Source organism: Quercus suber, unplaced genomic scaffold, assembly GCF_002906115.3.
Source record: "Quercus suber isolate HL8 unplaced genomic scaffold, Cork oak 2.0 scaffold_48, whole genome shotgun sequence".
NCBI lineage: Eukaryota > Viridiplantae > Streptophyta > Magnoliopsida > Fagales > Fagaceae > Quercus > Quercus suber.
This window is the reverse complement of record NW_027069513.1, coordinates 1,575,744-1,597,309: the sequence shown is the minus strand read 5'-3', so window position 1 is coordinate 1,597,309 and position 21,566 is coordinate 1,575,744. Positions and strand designations below refer to the sequence as shown.

Here is a 21,566-nt window from a genome sequence, read left to right as displayed (position 1 = left end):
TTTTAATAACAAATCTTAATGGGCAAGTGGTTATTGGTTGTTGCTAGTGAGTAAAAAAAATATTTACCAATGGGTTCAAACTAGAACCAATAACAACATATCATTTATGATATGTTGTGAAAATGTTGTGGAAATAACACTTTTTATTATAATTTTGGAATTTATAGCAATAGTAAAATTTATGGTGATTCTTTAAGGACATTTTTTTTCAATTAATGGATATTTATTATAATGGTAGAATTTATTATAATGGGTATTTATTATATAGGTAGAATTTATAGTGTGCATTTAAGGGTTATTATTATTATTATTATTACTATTATTATCATTATTATTATTATTATTGACGCAGTAAAAAGATTGACATGTTCCAATAATTATCTACCATGTGGTGTTATTTTTCCATGTCATACCAAATAGATGAAGAGAGTTACAAAAGATGATATGTGCCATTGCTTTATAATGTCAAAGGGGCACGTGTCATCATTTTGTGCATCTACCAATTTTGGAGATTCACCTTATGAAAATGTTGTGAGATTTGGTTGTACTTGTAAAAGAAGTCGTACTTATTATACAACTATTAACCTAACAACAATAAATATATACAACTATCAAATTTTCAAAATTCTATCATTTTCTTCCCAAAAATATACTTGCATTTAATTTTTTTGATAGAATTTCAATGTATGGCATCCGCTTATGATGATTGTATTATTATCATCAAATCAAGACATTAATTAATTTTTTATATTGGCGGAATTAAACCTCAGATCTCTTATTCAACCATCTGAGACTTTACTAGTTGAGTTAACTGGAACCTACTACTTGCATATAATTAGATTCTCTTAATTAATTACCAAACATAAAAGAATAGCCAAAAAAAAAAAAGTTTATATTTTATGTTGTATATGAAGAGCAGAAGCATCCATAAAAAAATTGTGGCATTTGTTATTCTCTACTGGAACTATGGTAACTCAAGGTCCCATTTCACTCCCTCTTATTGTCCTTTCTATTCTTATTCTTTTCTTACTAATGAATTCCTGTGTTGCTACATCAGAAGAGAAGGGAGCTGCTTTGATCAGAAAAACTTGTAATCATACTATGTATGAGAAAATTTGCATATCGATGTTTGAGTCAGATCCACGAAGCTTCAAAGCCAATTACACTGGCCTTCTCAGGATTGGCATAGAGTTGTCTGTGAGTTTAACAAATGACACACTTTCATACATATCTAAGGTGTTTGATAACACTAGTGAGGCTAGTAACCATACATTGTGGTTGAAGATGAAGGATTGTCATGATAATTACGACTTTGCAGTCTTTGAAATCTCTCAAGCTCTCGATCTCTTCGATAAAGGGTTTTATGGTGATGCATCCAGGAAAGTTAGTTATGCCAGTGACGCCGCCTTTCTCTGTCGTACAAATGGCGTGCCACAATTTACTGAAAGAAATAAAAAGGTTGATAAATTCACTTCTGACATAATGTTACTTTTGTATCCCAATCCTCCTAAGTGATTGTTTCAGTATTTCATATTAATAAAACAATAACATATGGAGTTCTATATATATATATATATATAGGGAAAAACTTAGGTACAGTACCTTAGGTTCCCTATTTAATATTTTGACATTTGTCCAATTTAATAGCCCAAACAAACGGAGTTAAAACTAAAAATTCTTTTTTTTCCCCTTCTTCCTTCTTCCTCCTTTTTCCTGTACTACAACTGCAAAATAACCACAGCTTCAGATCTTTCTGCTTCAAATAAATCCATATAAAATAAAAAAAAACAAAAATCACCATGGGAAATCCAAATAAATCCAATAGTCATTGGCTCACTGCAACTAAAACCATATAAAATAATAAAATAACCATGAAGACAGTGGAGGTACTCCTTTTGAGAGAACAAAAAGGAAAACAAAGAAGTCTAAAACAACTTTCAAGGAATTTACGTGTTGCAAAGATTATTTGTAAGGGATTGTAGTCCATCATCTGTAAACTTGTTCTCATCTCAGCCCATCAAAAGCTATGCTTTCTGCTTTCCCACGATGCTCACCAAAAGCAAATAAAAAATCCCTAGCAAAAAAATAAAGAAGAAAGGAGAAAATAAAGAAGTCGGCGGTTTTTTATTGCTGGAGAAACTGTGGAAACCCTAACTTTAACTATTCTAACACTAGATCTAACCGGAAACCGGCGGTCCGGTAGGAGAAGAAGAGGTATGTCACCATGATGGAGCCATTGGTCTTGAAGAGGTTGAGCTCTGCGGACAATCTGAGAGTGGCGAAGACCGGTCCGGTGATGGAAAAGGTGACGATTTTGAGAAGAGGTGAGTCATTGGACTCAAAGATCAAGAGCTGAGTCTAGGAATCCCCTTTCTTCTTTTTTTTTTTTTTTTTTTTTTTTTTTTTTTTTTTTTTGCTGGGGCTTTTTTGTTTACTTTTGATGATGATATCTATTCATTCTTCAGTGGAAGGCATAGATCCTACAATTTGAAAGATCTGAAGCCATGGTTCTCTTGCAGTTGCAGTACAAGGAAAGAAGGAAGAAGGGAAATTTTTTTTAGTTTTAATGCCGTTTGCTTGGGTTGTTAAATTGGACAGATGTCAAAATTTTAAGTAGGGAACTTAAAGTACTGTACCTAAGGTACTGTACCTAAGTTTTACCCATATATATATATATATACCTACTTTTGTTTGCCACACTACGTACAAGTTCACTCGTGAAAGAATGTTGCTTTCTCTTTTATTCTTTTGATAGTGTTGTTATCTGATCATATGGACCCGTCAAAATCTGCAATTTTTTTTTTTTTTAATAGTTCATGATAGAAGTGGTGGGCAAATTTGATAATGTAATAAAATTGTTGTGGATTTTTTTAAAAATTTTTTTTTTTTGTTCCTAAAAGGACCCTATATTTGTTCATCAAATTAATTTCAAGAAACTTCAATATTCTTTATACTAGTTCTCTGAAAAAAGGAGGACTTGTTTTATTTTATTTTTTAAGAATTCAATTGTTGGGGGAGGGACAAATTTGAACCTAGATTGCTTTCGTTAGAAGCACTTGTAAAAAGTTGTAGCATCTCTTCATTTCTCTACTAGAATTATGGTGAATAAGATCATACTTCTCCAGCTATCTATTCCTTTTGAATTCATGTGTTTCTACATCAAGATAAGAGAAAGGAGTCTCTTTAACTAAAGAACCATGGTTAGTGTAAAAAAAATTTGTAGATGAATGTTGGGTCAAATCTATTTGGGTCATATTTATGTATGTTGGCAAATACATGATAAAACCAAGAGAGTCAATACCATATAAAAAAAAGGTGTTTTGGTTTCATAAAGAAAATGAAATATTTCGGTACCAATTAATTCTGGTGTACTGCTTTAGAATTATCACTAATTATAGATATTTATTTTTGTTTATTAGTCTATTTAATATACTAAATATGCCAAGAGTTTTGTAATGTAATGGACACCTTCTGATACACAAAATGCTTAGGGGTAAAGGGGGAAAAAGGTTCGAGCTGCGGTATTAACTATCTTAAAAAAAAAAAAATTCTAAATATTTATTCGTTAAAAATATTTAAAAGTATAAGTTTATATATCACTTACCATGCCAACCTCTAATTAAAATGTAAGCTGATTTATAAATATAGACAATTGATAATAATAATGTAAAGTTGTGATTTACAACTATTTTGTGTTGGCTTTAATTCCATACCAAATTTGATTGTAATTTTGTTCAATCATTTTTTCCTATATTTATGTGGTTTTAATTGTAAGGGATGAGTGTGAGAGAGTGTGAAGACTCAAGCTTAAAATGAAGAACAAGTGGATTTTGTGAGAAGCTCACAAGAAGCCATCCCGCGAAATAGCAACATGTAGAACACATGACTAGAAGGCAAAAAGTCATGCCAGCCTGGAGTTTTCGCAAGTGTCTCATGGGTAAGGTCTTCCTGCAAAATACTCGCGAAACATTCTGTTTGGCTAATTTGTCATGTTTGTTTTATCAAGTCTTTACCCACACTATATATACCCCCATTACCCACATATTGTAAGAAGTGCTTTTTAGAGAGAAAACCCTAGAAAATACACTTGAAAGTTAGAGATTGTTATACCCACAATCATCTACACATTTTCTGGTGGTTTGCCTCTACTCCTACCTATCCATCTCTAAATCCTTGAGAGGTTGATAGCCTAAACACTTACCACACCCAATCTGAGTGTCAAGTAAGGTTTTGGTATTGCTATGAAACATTGGAAAGAGCCATTCATTGGCAGATGCAATTTGGTTGAATTATGGGATCCAGGAAAGTTAGAGAAGACAAGGTTTTGAGAAGCCAGTTGGTAGCAGGAGTTTGGAGGGCTCAAGTACATTGGGTAGACTAGGTTTGGAGGGTCTTTTGTTATTCGTGTACTCCAACTTTATTCTCTGGTGGATCGATTACCGCTTGGAGATCGACATAGAGGTTTTTAGCCGAGTTCTTTGATTTCCTTTTCGATAACACGTCTCGGTGTTAGCTTGTGTTTGCATCTCTCTTCCCTACTCTTAAACTTTACTTTACATTATTGAAAATGGATGAATATGGGTTAGGATAGTGTTATCGGTTGTTTGCACTCATTTACTCATTCTGTACTTAGTCTAAGTTAGAGTAAAAGCAATCTAGCCATAATTTTAATTTGGGGGTTTAAACAAGCTCTTGTGTTTTCACACAAATTCAAGCTTTCAATTGGTATTAGAGCGGGTCCACTTATTGGATTTCATTATCCTAATGTGATCCTGGACCCCTTGTCTTGATATGGATATAGTTATAGCAAAGGCCAAGATGAAGTGAAGTTCATGTGTTTGTGATAATGATTCTATGAGCATCTTTGGAGATTGTCTTAGCAATGAGCTTCTAGAGTTATTCAAGTCTAAGAAAAATGCTAGAATTTTTATACACATGCTGAAATGTTTAGAGCATAGGAATCATGAGCTTTATAATAGCTTGTGTGACTCTAATTCCTTAATTGCAAAAATATATGTATTGAGATGCTTTCCCCCTTTTTGGCATGAATAGCTAAAGGCTCTCCTTTAGCTTGCGTTAAATCTCATCCAACTGTGTCTTATTGGTTGTCAGACGCATTTGAACTTGGTTGTTGGTAGAGTATATGACATTAGCAAGACTAGAGATATGCTCATGTAAACCCTCAACCAGGGTAGTGAACCTGTTGGAATGAGAACTAGATGGTCCTAGTTGAGTGCTAGTGGACTATGGCTCAGAAGTGTGAGGAAATGCAGTCTTAGGATGCCCAGAGGTAGTGGGAGATGCTGAGTGATGATTGGAAGGAGTGGCATATGGGAAAGAATCGCTCTTTGGTGTTTTCGAGGGACTTTGCTTTTCTCGTTCAGTAGAAGAGTGACTTTTGCTCATTTGGAGAGACACCATGGATATTGGGCATTGACGGAGTAGGGTAGTTCCATCTTTTGGTGGACGAACACCTTTAAGTACCATGATTTTCATGATAAGACTACAGAAAGGAAGACCATTGATGTCTGTATCATCCCTTGACTCATATCTTTTGTGTGACCTACTATTGTTTATTGGTGCATCATTGCTATATAGGTCTCACATATGTATGTTTCTTTTTCATGTTTTTGCTTGTTTTTTTTGTTGATCTTACTTTGCTTGTTCAATTTTTGAGTGTGTTGAAAAATTCAAAGACCCATAAAAAGTGAAAAATCTCAAAAAGTTTGATCGTTTGTGTTGTCTATATTATATGTGAGTTTGGCTTAGTACCTCCATACTAATGGCATAGTGCATTTTATGAGCTTAGCATGTTATGTATGCACATTTTCTAAGTATGAGCGTCATCTAGAAACCTACGTTTTGATTGTTGTAAATAAATCTTCAAGCTTGTCATGAATGATTGGTCAATAGTCTTGCTTGATCTTGATACATGGGTAGACTTGTGCCTATATATCTCCTCACATTTTTTGTCTTTTTCAAAGAACTCAACAAATGTTAATCTCGAAAAGAGATTTTGAGCTAAAAAAGCTATCGCACATACTAGTATTTGACTAGGAAAAAGGGAAAGCGACTTGTATTGAAATGTAAGGTGCCAAAGCCAAAGGCTCAATTGTCAAAGTTCTTTCAAAATGTTTATGGCGCTTCTCAAAAATTTGAGTTATTTATTTATTTATTTATCAAAAGTATGAAAAATGGAAGCCAAATGAAAAGCTTTCAATTAATTATAATCACATTGGTGAGACATCATATATGTTCATTTCTACAAGTGAAATAGGTCACTTGAATTCATACTAGTTGGGTATGACTTAATTGAATTGATCATTGAAGTTTCATACTGGACTATAGACTAGTTCATACTTGATCCACATACACAACACACAAGTCTAATTTCAATAAATGCTTATTCCATTTGTGTGATTGTACGTGTTCAAATGTAATGTTTTACACGTTCATGCATTGTTTTACATGTTAGTGGTTTGTATGCACACTATGTGTTTGATGAAATGTCTAAATGGCATTTTGTTGTTCTTTTGAACTTTGATGAGTACCAAACTTTGTGGATTACCATGGTTTTACATTATTAACATGTATTAAACTTTGGATGTGTGTGTTACACACTTTGCCCCATGCATGCTCTATGATGCCTTGATCATGCATCACATATGCACACCACATGCACACTTGATGCACTCACTTGGTTACTTGACATGTTTTGCACTTCACTCATGCTAGATAAGTATTGTTACATGTTTAGCACTTAAAACATGATACAGTGACATTAGGTTTTATGTCTTTATATTCTTGTTAGGACTTTTGTTGTTTATGGACTAACTTGGAACTAATTAGGTTTGTTTCCTTGTTTTTGTTTTTGTCCTGGTTTCTTTGTTGTGTGACTATTCTTTTTGCAGATGTATCGTCGTTCCTCTCACGGTAAAGAACAAGTGAATGACCTCAGGTCATCCCTTGTGTCAAAGAGGACCCAACATTCGTCTGATGACTTCGATAGCAAGAGATTCAAGACTCTCTTGGATTCTTAGACTTTCTCCAGCATCTTTGAGAATGCACCTATTATGGTGGAATAATTTGTGCGGTTTGACACCCTAGGATCCACTTTTATCCCTAAGATTTTTGCTGATAAAGATTGGGCAAACATGTTCGGAAACTTTGAGGATCCCTTTGATGAATTAGTTAAGGAGTTCTACTTGAATGCTAGGTTCACCAAAGCTGAACTAAAGTGTTGGGTTCAAGGAAAGGATTTTATCATCACTCCAGACTATCTTGCAAAGATCCTTTGCATTAATCGTCCGGAAAATGTGGACATCTCTCCATATGATGATAGACTTGCTCTAGTGGCAGATATTCTTGACATTCTAGGAGCTGATCATGAGGTCTCCGCCAAAGGCACGTCCATTGGGACTGTGAATATTAGGACATATATGGTTTCACTTGTTAAAAAACATATGTCATTATTTTATGTAATTGGCTAATCCTTTGAGAAAATGCACTCAACTTGTAATTGGGTAGTTCTAGATGTTTTTAATACGTCAAGAAACAAGGTTTCAAGATCAAGTGTTGAAGTCATCAAGTCTGTCCAAGAAACAAGCTGAAGAAGTGTTGAATCATTAAAGCTCGACACCTTCTCAATAGCTGCTTGACAGCTTCTATCTGTCAAGATTTGTAAAATAAGATTTTCTTATCTGATTTCTTGGGATCCGTGGATATGCTTTTGCACCTTCTTTTCTTCTAAACCTAGGCAGATAAAAGGATTGTTTTAAGAGCCGTTAAAGTGTTCACAATTTGCATAAGCATTCAAACTCTGTTCAAGCAAATTGTGACCAGAGACAAAGTTTTGCCTTAGTTCATCTCTTCTGAAGAAGTTGCTGTGTATGTGCACCTTTAGGTTTTGTGACCAAGCATCTTCTTGATCTTCATTATGGATGAACTGAAGAACTTTGCAGCCAACAATTCTTTCTAATTGGTGATTGAAGTTACGTACTGGGATCTGTGCAATTGGTTAGTCACGTACTTGGGAGCCGTGCATAAAAAGGGAAAACTGTCACTACAGAACAAGTCCAATTGGGTATTGGGGTAAGGGTTCAACTGTAGGTTAGTAAGGTACTTGGGATTCCTTTACTTGTAACCGCTTATTGTGATAATAGTGGAGTTTCGGGAGTGGTGACCTGAAAATCACCTGGTGAGAATTTTGCCATCAGGTTTTTCCTTATTCGTAAACAAATTACCATGTCATTTATTTTCCACTGCATTATTATTTTATTGGTGATTTTTTTGTGCTACCACACGTTTGCATGTTAAATTGATTAATTAATAACTTGGCTAATTAATTAATTGATTTAATCACAAAGGGTCAATATGTGTTTGGCCTATCAGCGAAGTTTGGACCAGAATTGAAGACTCACACATTGATCATGTTTTTCAACCTTTATCCACTAACCAACATTGGATTCATCAATCTTAGAAGAGCATATTTTTTGTGTGGTCTCATCACAGGAGCCCAAATTGACATTTGTGCTCACATTTCTAGACTATGGGGAAAATAACAGGACGATCAGCAGCATGGATATGTCGTCCTTTCTGCAATCTTATCATGAAAATCATGGTACTTAAAGGTGTTCATCCACCAAAAGATGGAACTACCCTACTCCGTCAACGCCCAATATCCCTGGTGTCTCTCCAAATGAGCAAAAGTCACTCTTTTGCTGAATGAGAAAAGCAAAGTCCCTCCAAAACACCAAAGAGCGATTCTTTCCCACATGCCACTCCTTCTGGTCATCACTCAACCGCTCCCACTACCCCCGAGCATCCCAAGACTGGATTTCCTCATACTTTTGAATCGCAATCCACAAGCACTCAGCCGAGACCATCTAGTTCTCATTCCGATAGGTTCACTACCTTGGTTAAGGGTTTACATGAGCGTATCTCTGGTCCTGCTAATATCATATACTCTACCAACAACCAAGTTCAGATGCGCCTGACAACCATTGAGACATAGTTGGATGAGATTCAACGCAAGCTAGAGGAAAACCTTTAGCTATTCGTGCCAAAAAGGGGGAGAGCATCTCAGTACATATATTTTTTACTATAGCATATAGTAAGGGGGAGAGCCTCACATGAAAGGTGAAAGGAGGTGTGCATATTGAAAGGGGGAATTTTTGTGGGCTTAAAAAGAGGAAGCTGACCTACAGTCACACACACTTTTGGATAGTCTAAACATTGTTTGGCTAGTCTAGTTTATAATTTATTAGTTTATTTTTTAAGTTTTTATAACTTATGGTTATTTACATTGCTTTCTTTTAAGCTTTCAAGTACTTTAGTTTAGACTTAGTTTATCTTTAGTACTTTTGTGTATCTTGGTTTTTATAGCCAGTTTTTTATGCATACTGTTTTCTATCACTTTTGGCTTTAGTTTGTTTAATGCATCATGCCTGTTGGACATGCAATTAATTTTAGCATTGCTCTTAATTGCATTGCATGTCCGGATGATCATTTAATAGATAAATGTTCATTGTAGTCATTCCTTAATAATTGTCCATGTTTGATCAAGTTACGCTTCATAACTTATATCTTGCTTAATATCTTGATCGCATTTTACTTGCTCCTATACGTACTTTGTGTTCAACTTTTCATGAGCTTAATGAAAGTTTTGCTTATGTGCGAGTGTTTTAGGATATAGGTGTATATGGTGCAAGTGTTTCACAGCTTCTAGAATTAGGTGTGAGTGAGTTTTGCCTATGTTCCCAAACTCATGTTTAAGTCTAGAGTCTATTTAGGGGTTTTGTCATGGAATAGCTAAAGGGAGAGATTGTAAAGTTGTGATTTACAACTATTTTGTGTTGACTTTAATTTTGTGCCAAATTTTTTATTGTAATTTTATTCAATCATTTTTTCCTGTATTTATGTGGTTTTAATTGTAAGGGATGAGTGTGAAAGAGTGTGAAGGCTCAAGCATAAAATAAAGAACAAGTGGATTTCGCAAGAAGCTTGTGAGAAGCCACCCTGCGAAATAGCCACATGTAGAATACATGACTTGAAGGCAAAAAGTCATGCCAGTGTGGAGTTTTCATGAGTGTCTCACGGGTAAGGCCTTCCCACGAAATACTTGCGAAACATTCTATTTGGCTAATTTGTCATGTTTGTTTTACCGAGTCTTTACCCACACTATACATATCCTCATTACCCAAATATTGTAAGGAGTACTTTTCAGAGAGAAAACCCTAGAAAATACACTTGAGAGTTAGAGATTGTTATACCCACAATCATCTACACATTTCCTTGTGGTTTTCCTTTACTCTTACCTGTTCATCTCCAAATCCTTGAGAGGTTGATAGCCCAAACACTTACCACACTCAATTTGAGTGTCAAGTGAAGTTTTGGTGTTGCTGGGAAGCATTGGAAGGAGCCATTCATTGGTGGATGCAATCGAGCTAAATTGCAGAATCCGGGAAAGCTAAAGAAGGAATGGTTCCAAGAAGCCAGTTGGTAGTAGGAGCTTGGAGGGCTCAAGTACATTGGGTTGAATAGGCTTGAAGGGTCTTTTGTTATTCATGTACTCCAACTTTATTCTCTAGTGGATCGATTACCGCTTGGAGGGCGATGAAGAGGTATTTCGCTGAGTTCTTCAATTTCCTCTTCGATAACACATTTCGGTGTTATCTTGTGTTTGCATCTCTCTTTCTTACTCTTAAACTTTACTTTACATTGTTGAATATGGATGGATATAGCTTAGGGTAGTGCTATCAGTTGTTTGCGCTCATTTACTCTTATTCTGCATTTAGTCTAAGTTAGAGTAAAAGCAATGTAGTCGTAATTTTAATTTGGGGAGTCTAAATAAGCTCTTGTGTTTTCACACAAATTCGAGCTTTCAAATAATAATAATAATAATAATATAAAAATGAAACGTTTGACGTTTTGCTGATCACTCTTTATTAAGTCATGTGGCTATATAAATTTGTGCCACAATTACATTTAAAAAATTGAAAAATTGTGCCTTTTCGCTAGGCCCAATGAAGGAATCATCTTTTTTTTTTTTTTGGATGGGCATTTCGTTTCAGTTTTATTGTTAAAAACTTGCAATTGTTTTTTTTTTTTTTTTGGATGGGCATTTCGTTTCAGTTTTATTGTTAAAAACTTGCAATTGTTGGTGTGGCCTGCTCAATACGCGATACTCTACTATGGTCAAACAGTTCTTTCTCCAAAAGCATTCCTGGTAAAGTTTTCAATTTCATTTTTAAACTCTTTCTATAATTTTCTCCAACATTCCTTGTCTCTGCAACTCTTCCTTTATTATGAACGCTCTTATGCAATCTTCAATTCAAAATATAAAACAACCAATATTAAGGGTAGAGAAAGAAATCTAAGGGACTTAACCACCATTAACTAGTCTCCCTCTGCTTTCTGGCTTCAAGCCACCGTTTTACCTCCGAAAGCATTACTGGCAAAGTTTTTAATTTTTTTTTAAAATATTGCTTATAAAATATAGTTTAGGTTTTAGTATTTCAATTTAGGCTTAGTCACTTAAGTTTGGATATACGTTTCTTTTGGTAGAATAGCTCAGAGTATTTATTTATAATGATCGTTTAAGGTTTCGGTAATCCCATGACCTATATTTCTTTTGGTCTTGACATCGTTGTTGGTTTGATCATCTTAAAAACATTTTGTCTTCTTATTCTTTTTTGTACCCAAAATCTTTAAAAACCAGAATCCTCTGTTTTGTATCTGAAAAATCTCCAAACTGAGAACCCTAAACCACATGCATAAATCTTTGATTGCTTATGATTTTGGTTGACACTCTTCATTTTTTGAATGATTAATTGATGTGGTTGTTTTAAGTGGAATCTTATAGTGGGTTAGATCTAAAATTATAACTTGCAGATGGGTTTATTTGATTTTGATTGGCCCTTTATAAGATTTCTAGATAAGAAAGTTTTATTTTTTGACTAATTGCAATAGTTCTTACTTACACTGTTTGAATGTATAGTTTTGCTAATTAACTATTCAGACATGTATATCGTGGATAATTGTGATGGTTCTTACACTATTTGGATGTATAGTTTTTTAATTAACTGGACAGATATATGTCCATAGTGGATAATTGTAATAGTTCTTAATTACACTGTTTGAATGTATAGTAACATAAGAGCTCAAATTAAAGACTGCAATGCCTACCTCTTGTTCCAACTTCCAAGGTTCCTCAATGCTCATTTTAGCAAGATAGACCACCTTGCAATGCATTATGCGCTTATTTTATTGCCTTTTGGTTACATAGTACATCCTCTTTGTAATACAATTCCTAAAACTGTAAGTATGGTTCCTAAGTAAACTAGAAGCCACTATTTTATACACATCTCAATTTATATCTCTTACTGTTAAAGGAGGTTACTGACTTTTACATTTTTTTTTTTTTTTGAAGGAAACTCTTAAGCTCCTTGCACGGGCAGCCAAGTAACTTTTGCTCCCTTTTTATATCTTTAATTACATGAAATCTACTGGCTAAAATGGCCAAATACCACAATTTTTTGAAATTTTTAGCAAAAAACCACTGTTTCGGAAATAAATGGCAATCTACCACTTTTTCTAGTACTTGAGTTTGGTGAACTCGAGTACCCTATTTTATAGTTCCACCGTGGCTGCTGAGTTTGAAATTGGTGATTAAAAAAAATAAAGTGGTACTCGAGCTTGGTAAACTCGAGTACCATACAACACAATACTACCAGGCTCGAGTACCTTTTATAAAAAAAATACAGAAATTTTTTTTTCTACAGTACTGTGTAATTTTTTTTTTTGTTTTTTTTTTTTTTTTGTTTTTTGCTTGAGGATAATTGACAAATAAACATAAAGATAAAAATAAGTAGCTTTTCTATGTTTTTATTTATTTAAATAGAAGCAATGTAAGATATAGAGATTTTAATTTAGAAATATGAATTTAATTTCTACATTGATTAAAATTGTTCATTGTTTTCTCATAAAAATTGTTCACTATTTTCTATAAAAACTATTTCTATGATTTTACATAAAATTATTTTCTATTTAGCATTATTTAAAAAATTGTTTGCTCTATTTTTTGCATAAATTATTTTCTGTTCACTATTTAAAAAATTGTTTACTGTTTTCTCATAAAATACCTAGTGAAATCGTGTTTTCTAAATTTAAATGTCAAATCTGAATGCTTTTTCATATTTGAATTTCACAATAATCGAATATATTTTTCTGCATTGATAAAATCTGTTTCTACATTTATGAAATTTTCTCTCTGCACATCATATTTACTGTATATTCAAATCTGCTTACTGCATTCATAAAATCTGTTTTTTGCATTAATTAAAGCTGTTCACTGTTTTGTCATAAAAATTGTTCATTGTTTTTTGCATTAACTATTTCTAGCATTGGCCCAGTTATTGCACTTAAATGGTTTTTGTGTTTTTCTAAATTTGTAACCATATGAATAATGGACAAACTCCATGAAAGAAAAATGAACGATTCGTATAAATCACCTAATGGTAAATGCCTCGAAAAATTTGAATTAGTTGAATGTAGAATTTCGAGAAAAATCAATAGAAAATCAATGAACGTAGCAAATCGTGAATGTGTACATAAGATGTACAGATAGTCTAGACTTGTTGAGAAATTTGATTTCGTTGAAAATACAAAATAATGAGAATTTAAAGGAAAAGTATGTACGTTAGATGTATAGATCGTATGAATTTATTTAAAAATTTGAATTCATTGAATGTACAAAACTATGAAAACTCAAGGAAAAATTGTGTACATTAGAGGTACAGATAGTATGAATATGTTGAAAAATTTGAATTCGTTGAGTGTGTAAAATCGTGAAAATTCAAATGAAAATTGAAGAGCATACCAAATTGAGTAAACTTAATGGAAAATTAATTACATTAGATGTACAGATCATCTATTTTTTGCATTGATAAAATCTGTTTCTACATTAATAAAATTTGCTCACCATCTTCACTGTTTTCTCATAAAAATTGTTCACTGTTTTCTGCATAAACTATTTCTAGCATTCTGCATAAAATTATTTCTGTTCAGTATTATTTAAAAAATTGTTCACTCTCTTTTCTACGTAAATTATTTTCTGTTCACTATTTAAAAAAATTGTTCACTGTTTCCTCGTAAAACACCTAGTGAATTTTTGTACATCTAATGTACACAACTAAGTCTAGAATATTTGTACATCTAATGTACACAACTAAGTCTAGAATATTTGTACATCTAATGTACACAACTAAGTCTAGAATATTTGTACATCTAATGTACACAACTTTCCATTGAATTTTCACGATTTGGTATGTTCAACAATTTTGATTTTCCATTAAGATTTCACAATTTTGTACGTTCGACAATTTTGAAATTTTCATCAAATCAAGATGATTAGTACATTAGTACATAGTTTTAAATTGAATTTTCACTATTTTGTACATTTGACGACTTCAAATTTGGAAACAAATTTGGCTGATCTGTACATCTGATGTAATTAATTTTCCATTAAGTTTACTCAATTTGGTATGTTCTTCAATTTTCATTTGAATTTTCACGATTTTACACACTCAACAAATTCGAATTTTTCAACAAATTCGTACTATCTGTACATCTAATGTACACAATCTTTCCCTTGAGTTTTCACAGTTTTATACATTCAACAAATTCAAAATTTTAAACAAATTCAGACGATCTATACATCTAAAGTACATACTTTTTCATTAAATTTTCATTATTTTGTACTTTCAACGAAATCAAATTTCTCAACAAGTCTAAACTAACTGCACATCTTATGTACACCTTCACGACTTGGTACGTTCATTGGTTTTCCATCGATTTTTCTCGAATTTCTACATTCAACTAATTCGAACTTTTTTACAAATTCGAATTTTTTGAGGGATTTACCATTAGGTGATTTATATGAATCATTCATTTTTCTTTCGTGGAGTTTGTCCATTATTCATATGGTTACATGTTTAAAAAAACACAAAAACCATTTAAGTGCAATAACTGCGCCAATGCTAAAAACAGTTTATGCAGAAAATAGTGAACAATTTTTAAGAGAAAACAGTGAACAGTTTTACTTAATACAAAAAACAAATTTTATGAATGCAGTAAGCAGATTCGAATATACAATAAACATGATGTGTAGAGAGCAAATTTTATTAATGTAGAAACATATTTTATCAATGCAAAAAAATAGATTTGATTATTGTGAAATTCAAAAATGAAAACGCATTTAGATTTGGCATTTAAATTTAGAAAACATGATTTCACTAGGTGTTTTATGAGAANATTTATTTTTATTCTTCTTTTTGTTGTTTTGGTGTTTGCTGTGGTGCTGGTCTTCTTCTTCAAAATCAAACAAAACCCATTTGAATTTAATCTCTACCAACAAAACAAAACCCATAAAAACAAAACGCAAACCCAAAAAACAAAACCGATTTGAGTTTAACCCCACCCACAAAACACAAACCAAATTAAACATTTAGAGCAAGCAAACAAGGGACGAAGAGCAACAGAGGGACGAAGAGAAGGAGAATTGGGTTTTTTGTGAAGAGAAAAGAAAGAGAGAGATACGGTAATAAGGGAAATTTCTCACTCATCAAATAAAATACTACTAAATATACTGTTCATGTAAGATAATTACCCACTTTTAAAAAAATAATAATACACACTCATATTAAACACACAATTATGTTTTTTCATAGTTTAAAATATGTTGTTTAAAACATGATACCAAACACATTTTTTGCATTATGAATACTTTAAACACGTGTATTTATAACACTTTTTAAACTATATTTTTTATATTATTTTGAATGATAATACTTGAAATTCGGGCCAAAATGGCCAAATACCACAATTTTTTGAGATTTTTAGCAAAAAATCACTGTTTCGGAAATAAATGGCAATCTACCACTTTTTCTAGTACTTGAGTTTGGTGAACTCGAGTACCTTATTTTATAGTTCCACCGTGGCTGTTGAGCTGGAAATTGGCGATTAAAAAAAATAAAGTGGTACTCGAGCTTGGTAAACTCAAGTACCATGCAACATAGTACTCGAGTATAGCAGGATCGAGTACCATTTATAAAAAAAATACATAAAATTTTTTTTCTACAGTACTCGAGTTTACCAAACTCGAGTAATGTGTAATTTTTTTTTTGTTTTTTTGTTTTTTTTGCTTGAGGATAATTGACAAATAAACAGAAAGATAAAAATAAGTAGCTTTTCTATATTTTTATTTATTTAAATAGAAGCATTGTAAGATATAGAGATTTTAATTTCGAAATACGAATTTAATTTCTACATTGATTAAAATTGTTCATTGTTTTCTCATAAAAATTGTTCACTATTTTCTGTATAAACTATTTCTACGATAAAAATCGTAGAAATAGTTTATACAGAAAATAGTGAACAATTTTTATGAGAAAACAATGAACAATTTTAATCAATGTAGAAATTAAATTCGTATTTCGAAATTAAAATCTCTATATCTTACAATGCTTCTATTTAAATAAATAAAAATATAGAAAAGCTACTTATTTTTATCTTTCTGTTTATTTGTCAATTATCCTCAAGCAAAAAAAACAAAAAAACAAAAAAAAAATTACACATTACTCGAGTTTGGTAAACTCGAGTACTGTAGAAAAAAAATTTTATGTATTTTTTTTATAAATGGTACTCGATCCTGCTATACTCGAGTACTATGTTGCATGGTACTTGAGTTTACCAAGCTCGAGTACCACTTTATTTTTTTTAATCGCCAATTTCCAGCTCAACAGCCACGGTGGAACTATAAAATAAGGTACTCGAGTTCACCAAACTCAAGTACTAGAAAAAGTGGTAGATTGCCATTTATTTCCGAAACAGTGATTTTTTGCTAAAAATCTCAAAAAATTGTGGTATTTGGCCATTTTGGCCCGAATTTCAAGTATTATCATTCAAAATAATATAAAAAATATAGTTTAAAAAGTGTTATAAATACACGTGTTTAAAGTATTCATAATGCAAAAAATGTGTTTGGTATCATGTTTTAAACAACATATTTTAAACTATGAAAAAACATAATTGTGTGTTTAATATGAGTGTGTATTATTATTTTTTTAAAAGTGGGTAATTATCTTACATGAACAGTATATTTAGTAGTATTTTATTTGATGAGTGAGAAATTTCCCTTATTACCGTATCTCTCTCTTTCTTTTCTCTTCACAAAAAACCCAATTCTCCTTCTCTTCGTCCCTCTGTTGCTCTTCGTCCCTTGTTTGCTTGCTCTAAATGTTTAATTTGGTTTGTGTTTTGTGGGTGGGGTTAAACTCAAATCGGTTTTGTTTTTTGGGTTTGCGTTTTGTTTTTATGGGTTTTGTTTTGTTGGTAGAGATTAAATTCAAATGGGTTTTGTTTGATTTTGAAGAAGAAGACCAGCACCACAGCAAACACCAAAACAACAAAAAGAAGAATAAAAATAAATAAAATAAAATAAAAAAAGTAGAGGAAGAAAAAAAGTAGTGAAGGAAAAAGAAAAAAATAATGTGTGTTGTCTTATCCGTGGGTCCCAGGAGTTTCAAAATATTTACAACAATGCCATTGAGTAATATTACTCAAAAACTAAAAATTGCTTGATTTGTTTCCAAAATACATTATTTAAACACCTTAAATTGAGAACTGTGACTTGAACACTTCTGATTAATCACTCCTACCAAACACACGTCTATTTTTTTGGGCTACAGTTTTTAGTGTTTAAATACTGAAAACTGTTGTTTAAACATGCGTACCAAACATGCCCTAAATTATTGGTTTTGGAGAGGTAACTTTTTAATTACGCTATTACATATATTCTTTCTTTATTCCCTATTACTTGATAGTTTAGTATAATTTGGATACTTATATGCTTTTAGTTTGGCTTTCCAAATTTTTTTAATTATTTGTAAGTAGTTATAACCTATACTAACATACATTCTTTGGGTGCATGTTTCATCCAAATATAAACAAATTAGCTCATTTAATTCCATGGGGTTGATGGTTGACCTACTAAAATCTCGATCAAAATCATACTAAAGAATTCCTCCCTTAAAATATATGGTATATGTGGGACAGAAGGACTGCACATATACACTTGAAATAGATTTTCTTACAATATGATATGTACTCTCATCATTTCCATCATCTCTCCCCACCTAACCTTCTCTCTCTCTCTCTCTCTCTCTGAGATTTTTTTTTTTCCTCACAATGGTTAATTTTTTGCTCTGCTCACTTATCAAATGCAGTGTTCAAATGTTTTACCTCACCAATATGAGTGTTCAACAACAACAACAACAAAAAAAAAAAAAACGTTGTTCAAAAGGGTCTTCACATTTTTTAAGATAGGTAATATATTTTATTTTTAACAAGAGAGTTGAGATAATGTAACGTTAAACTATTTTTAAATTCTTGACAATTAAATAAATTAATTTAAAAAAATTAACAATATGTATTTAAAATTCGATGGTTATAATAAGGAAAGAGGATTTGAACATTAAGCGTTTTTCTTAAAAACACTAGCATGTAATTCATGCAAATGCAAGGAAGCATTTAAAATTAAACACAATTTTTATTATAAAAATATAAATAATTAGTCAAATTATTAAAAAAAAAAAATAGCATGTAACACATGCATATATATAGATACATTTAAAATTAAACACAATTTTTATCATAAAAATATAAATAATTAGTCTTTTTTTTTTAAAAAAAAAAAAGTAAACGTAATTAGTCACATATTAAAATTCTTACCTAAATTTTATGCTACTTATGATTAATTTTTTCCTAATTTTTAATAAAATAAAACATGTGGTGATCTTTATTGTGTGGTGATTTTTATTTAGTATATGTGATTGTTTTTTTATTATTTAATTTTATAGATTATTAATATTAGATTCTTAGTATTTTGTACTCATTAACTCACTTGGCACAAAGATTAAAAAACTTAAGTGGACACATGACACAAACTTAAGTGGNATACATTTCTTCTCAGAGAACTAGTTGCTGCCATTGTTGTCTTCTTTATCACCCGCTTTTCCATTCGTTTACTCTTCAAAAACCCTTCTAGGAAACTCCCACCAGGCCCTAAAGGCTGGCCTATCGTAGGTGCACTTCCACTTCTAGGAACCATGCCTCATGTTGCTCTTGCTAAAATGGCAAAGCAATATGGACCTGTCATGTACCTTAAAATGGGTACTTGTGACATGGCCGTAGCATCTACACCAGATGCAGCACGAGCATTTCTCAAGACCCTTGATATCAATTTCTCTAATAGGCCCCCAAATGCTGGTGCTACCCATTTAGCCTATAATGCTCAGGACATGGTTTTTGCTCATTATGGACCAAGGTGGAAGTTGCTTAGAAAATTAAGCAACTTACACATGCTTGGTGGGAAAGCTCTTGATGATTGGGCTCAAGTTCGAGTTGTTGAGCTAGGACACATGGTTCAAGCCATGTATGAGTCTAGCAAACAAGGTGAGCCAGTGGTGGTGCCAGAGTTGCTGACTTATGCCATGGCGAACATGATAGGCCAAGTGATACTAAGTCGCCGTGTGTTTGTGACACATGGTGAGGAGTCTAATGAGTTTAAGGACATGGTTGTGGAGCTCATGACTTCGCTGGGTTCTTCAACATTGGTGATTTTATACCATCCATTGCATGGTTGGATTTGCAAGGTATTGAGCGTGGAATGAAGAAGCTGCATAAGCGGTTCGATGTGCTATTGACAAAGATGATTGAGGAGCACACAGCTTCTGCTCATGAGCGTAAGGGGAAGCCAGATTTCTTAGACGTTGTTGTGGCTAATCAAGACAATTCCGACGGAGAAAGGCTTAATTTGACCAACATTAAGGCACTTCTATTGGTATAGTAATTTTTTTTTTTTTTGCTGAATCTGTTGGTATAGTATATACTATATTATCTCCTTTTATTAAATAAAATATTCTGAATTTCTTTCAGGTATGCATCTATCAATTTCAGGAAGCGATTCTTTCTGTTTTTTGGCCATGCCGTATATATCTTTTAAAAACAGGACTCACAGTTGGTTGACCATTATTATAGTCACATAACACTTTCTGTTTTTGTTGAAATAATCACATAACACTTGTCAAGATTTTGTTTGACGACAAGTATTGCGTGATAACGACGGTACCACATATGAACTAGTATTTCTGACACAATATATATATATATATATATATATTTTTTTTTTGAGAATGATCTGACACAATATCATAGGAAGATATTCTTTCATATATTATTTCATACATATATTCGTAAGAACAAAGTTTGGTTCTAACATCCATTAATTAAATTAATTAACATAATTATATATTTTAAAAATTTAATCGTTGAATTGCATATTCTTTATATTTTTAACACGTATGTCAAATTTCATATTAATTAAATTTTATTTACAATTCTATCCATAAACTTATTTTTTATTCATAATCTTATATTACAAAAAACTTGAAATTTGAACATTTGCTGATAAAATAGTTATTAATATTTGATTATCCATAAATTTTGTAAACATAAAGAATATGAAAAGAAAATGTAATCTATTGGTGGATTTATTAAAATTTACATTTAATAAAAAGATATTGAGTGAAGTTAGAGCTATTGACTCCAAAAAAGTTTGGTACCAAACTTTGTCCTATCCATAATTGATGCCGGCATGTTACATTTTTACGTATAAAAGAGGATGTAAAATATTAGGTGTTAGATAATCAAATTCCTAAGTATAAATAAAAAATGAAACTACACATCAAATTTCACAATGCGTGATTGAGTTGGTAGGCTGTGATTGTTTGATTGGTTGTATAATAAAAATTATATTAATTGTAGTTTTATGTGAAAGTAATGTTTTGCTAATCACAACCTGTCATATCAACATATTATGAAAAATAATTGTAAACTTTGAGTTTCAGTTAACTTAATTGATAACATTTCTTTTCATCAAATAAGAAATTTAGGATTCAATCCATGCCTACATAAAAAACCAACTGGTATCTTGACCTGATAATAAATAGCAATCATCATGAAACGAACACTATAAATTTGAAATAGTATCTATAAAAAATAAAAGAATATATAATCACATATAAATCTTTCCATGACACTAAAAAAATATCATAAACTCTCTTACAACCCCCCCCCCCCTCTTTTGGCAAAAGATCATCTCAATTTGAGGTGGATTTATTTCAAGGTTCAAATTAAATAATATAGATTTTACAGATATCCAGTGCCATGTTATTTTGTACATGTGTAATATTTAATTTGAACCATAAAATAAATTCATTTTAAATTTTAAATAATGTGATACTAGCTTAGTGGGCTCAAGTCAACATGTCTATCAAAAGAGAATGTGTTAAATTTTCGATGAATTTATCAATGCGTGTAGACTTTATGTGATCAATTATATATTTATGATATCGTGTCATAAATATAATAATATGATTCTGTTTACATTTTTTTACTGGTTTAATAATATCTTTGCTTATTTCAAAAGCTTTTTTTCTCCTCTACGT

The 21,566-nt window shown here is 31.9% G+C and overlaps 2 protein-coding genes across 2 annotated transcripts; both read left to right on the top strand.

The window, feature by feature from the left end:
- The first annotated feature begins 966 nt into the window (after positions 1–966).
- LOC112016225 (cell wall / vacuolar inhibitor of fructosidase 2) lies at positions 967–1,515 on the top strand. The gene has a single exon (XM_024048744.1). The coding sequence runs from the start codon at positions 967–969 to the stop codon at positions 1,513–1,515; it is 549 nt and encodes a 182-aa protein (XP_023904512.1).
- A 712-nt stretch (positions 1,516–2,227) lies between these two features.
- LOC111992819 (flavonoid 3',5'-hydroxylase 2) lies at positions 2,228–20,244 on the top strand. The gene is given in 5 exon segments (XM_065771767.1): positions 2,228–2,324; positions 7,108–7,442; positions 19,011–19,650; positions 19,653–19,900; positions 19,996–20,244. Coding segments are annotated over 5 exon segments (1,410 nt in total). The 3' UTR covers positions 20,086–20,244.
- The last annotated feature ends 1,322 nt before the right edge of the window (positions 20,245–21,566 follow it).

What these genes read in the sequence shown, in the direction of transcription:
- LOC112016225 (XM_024048744.1), top strand. Translation starts at nt 967, where the DNA reads ATGGTAACTCAAGGTCCCATTTCACTCCCTCTTATTGTCCTTTCTATT.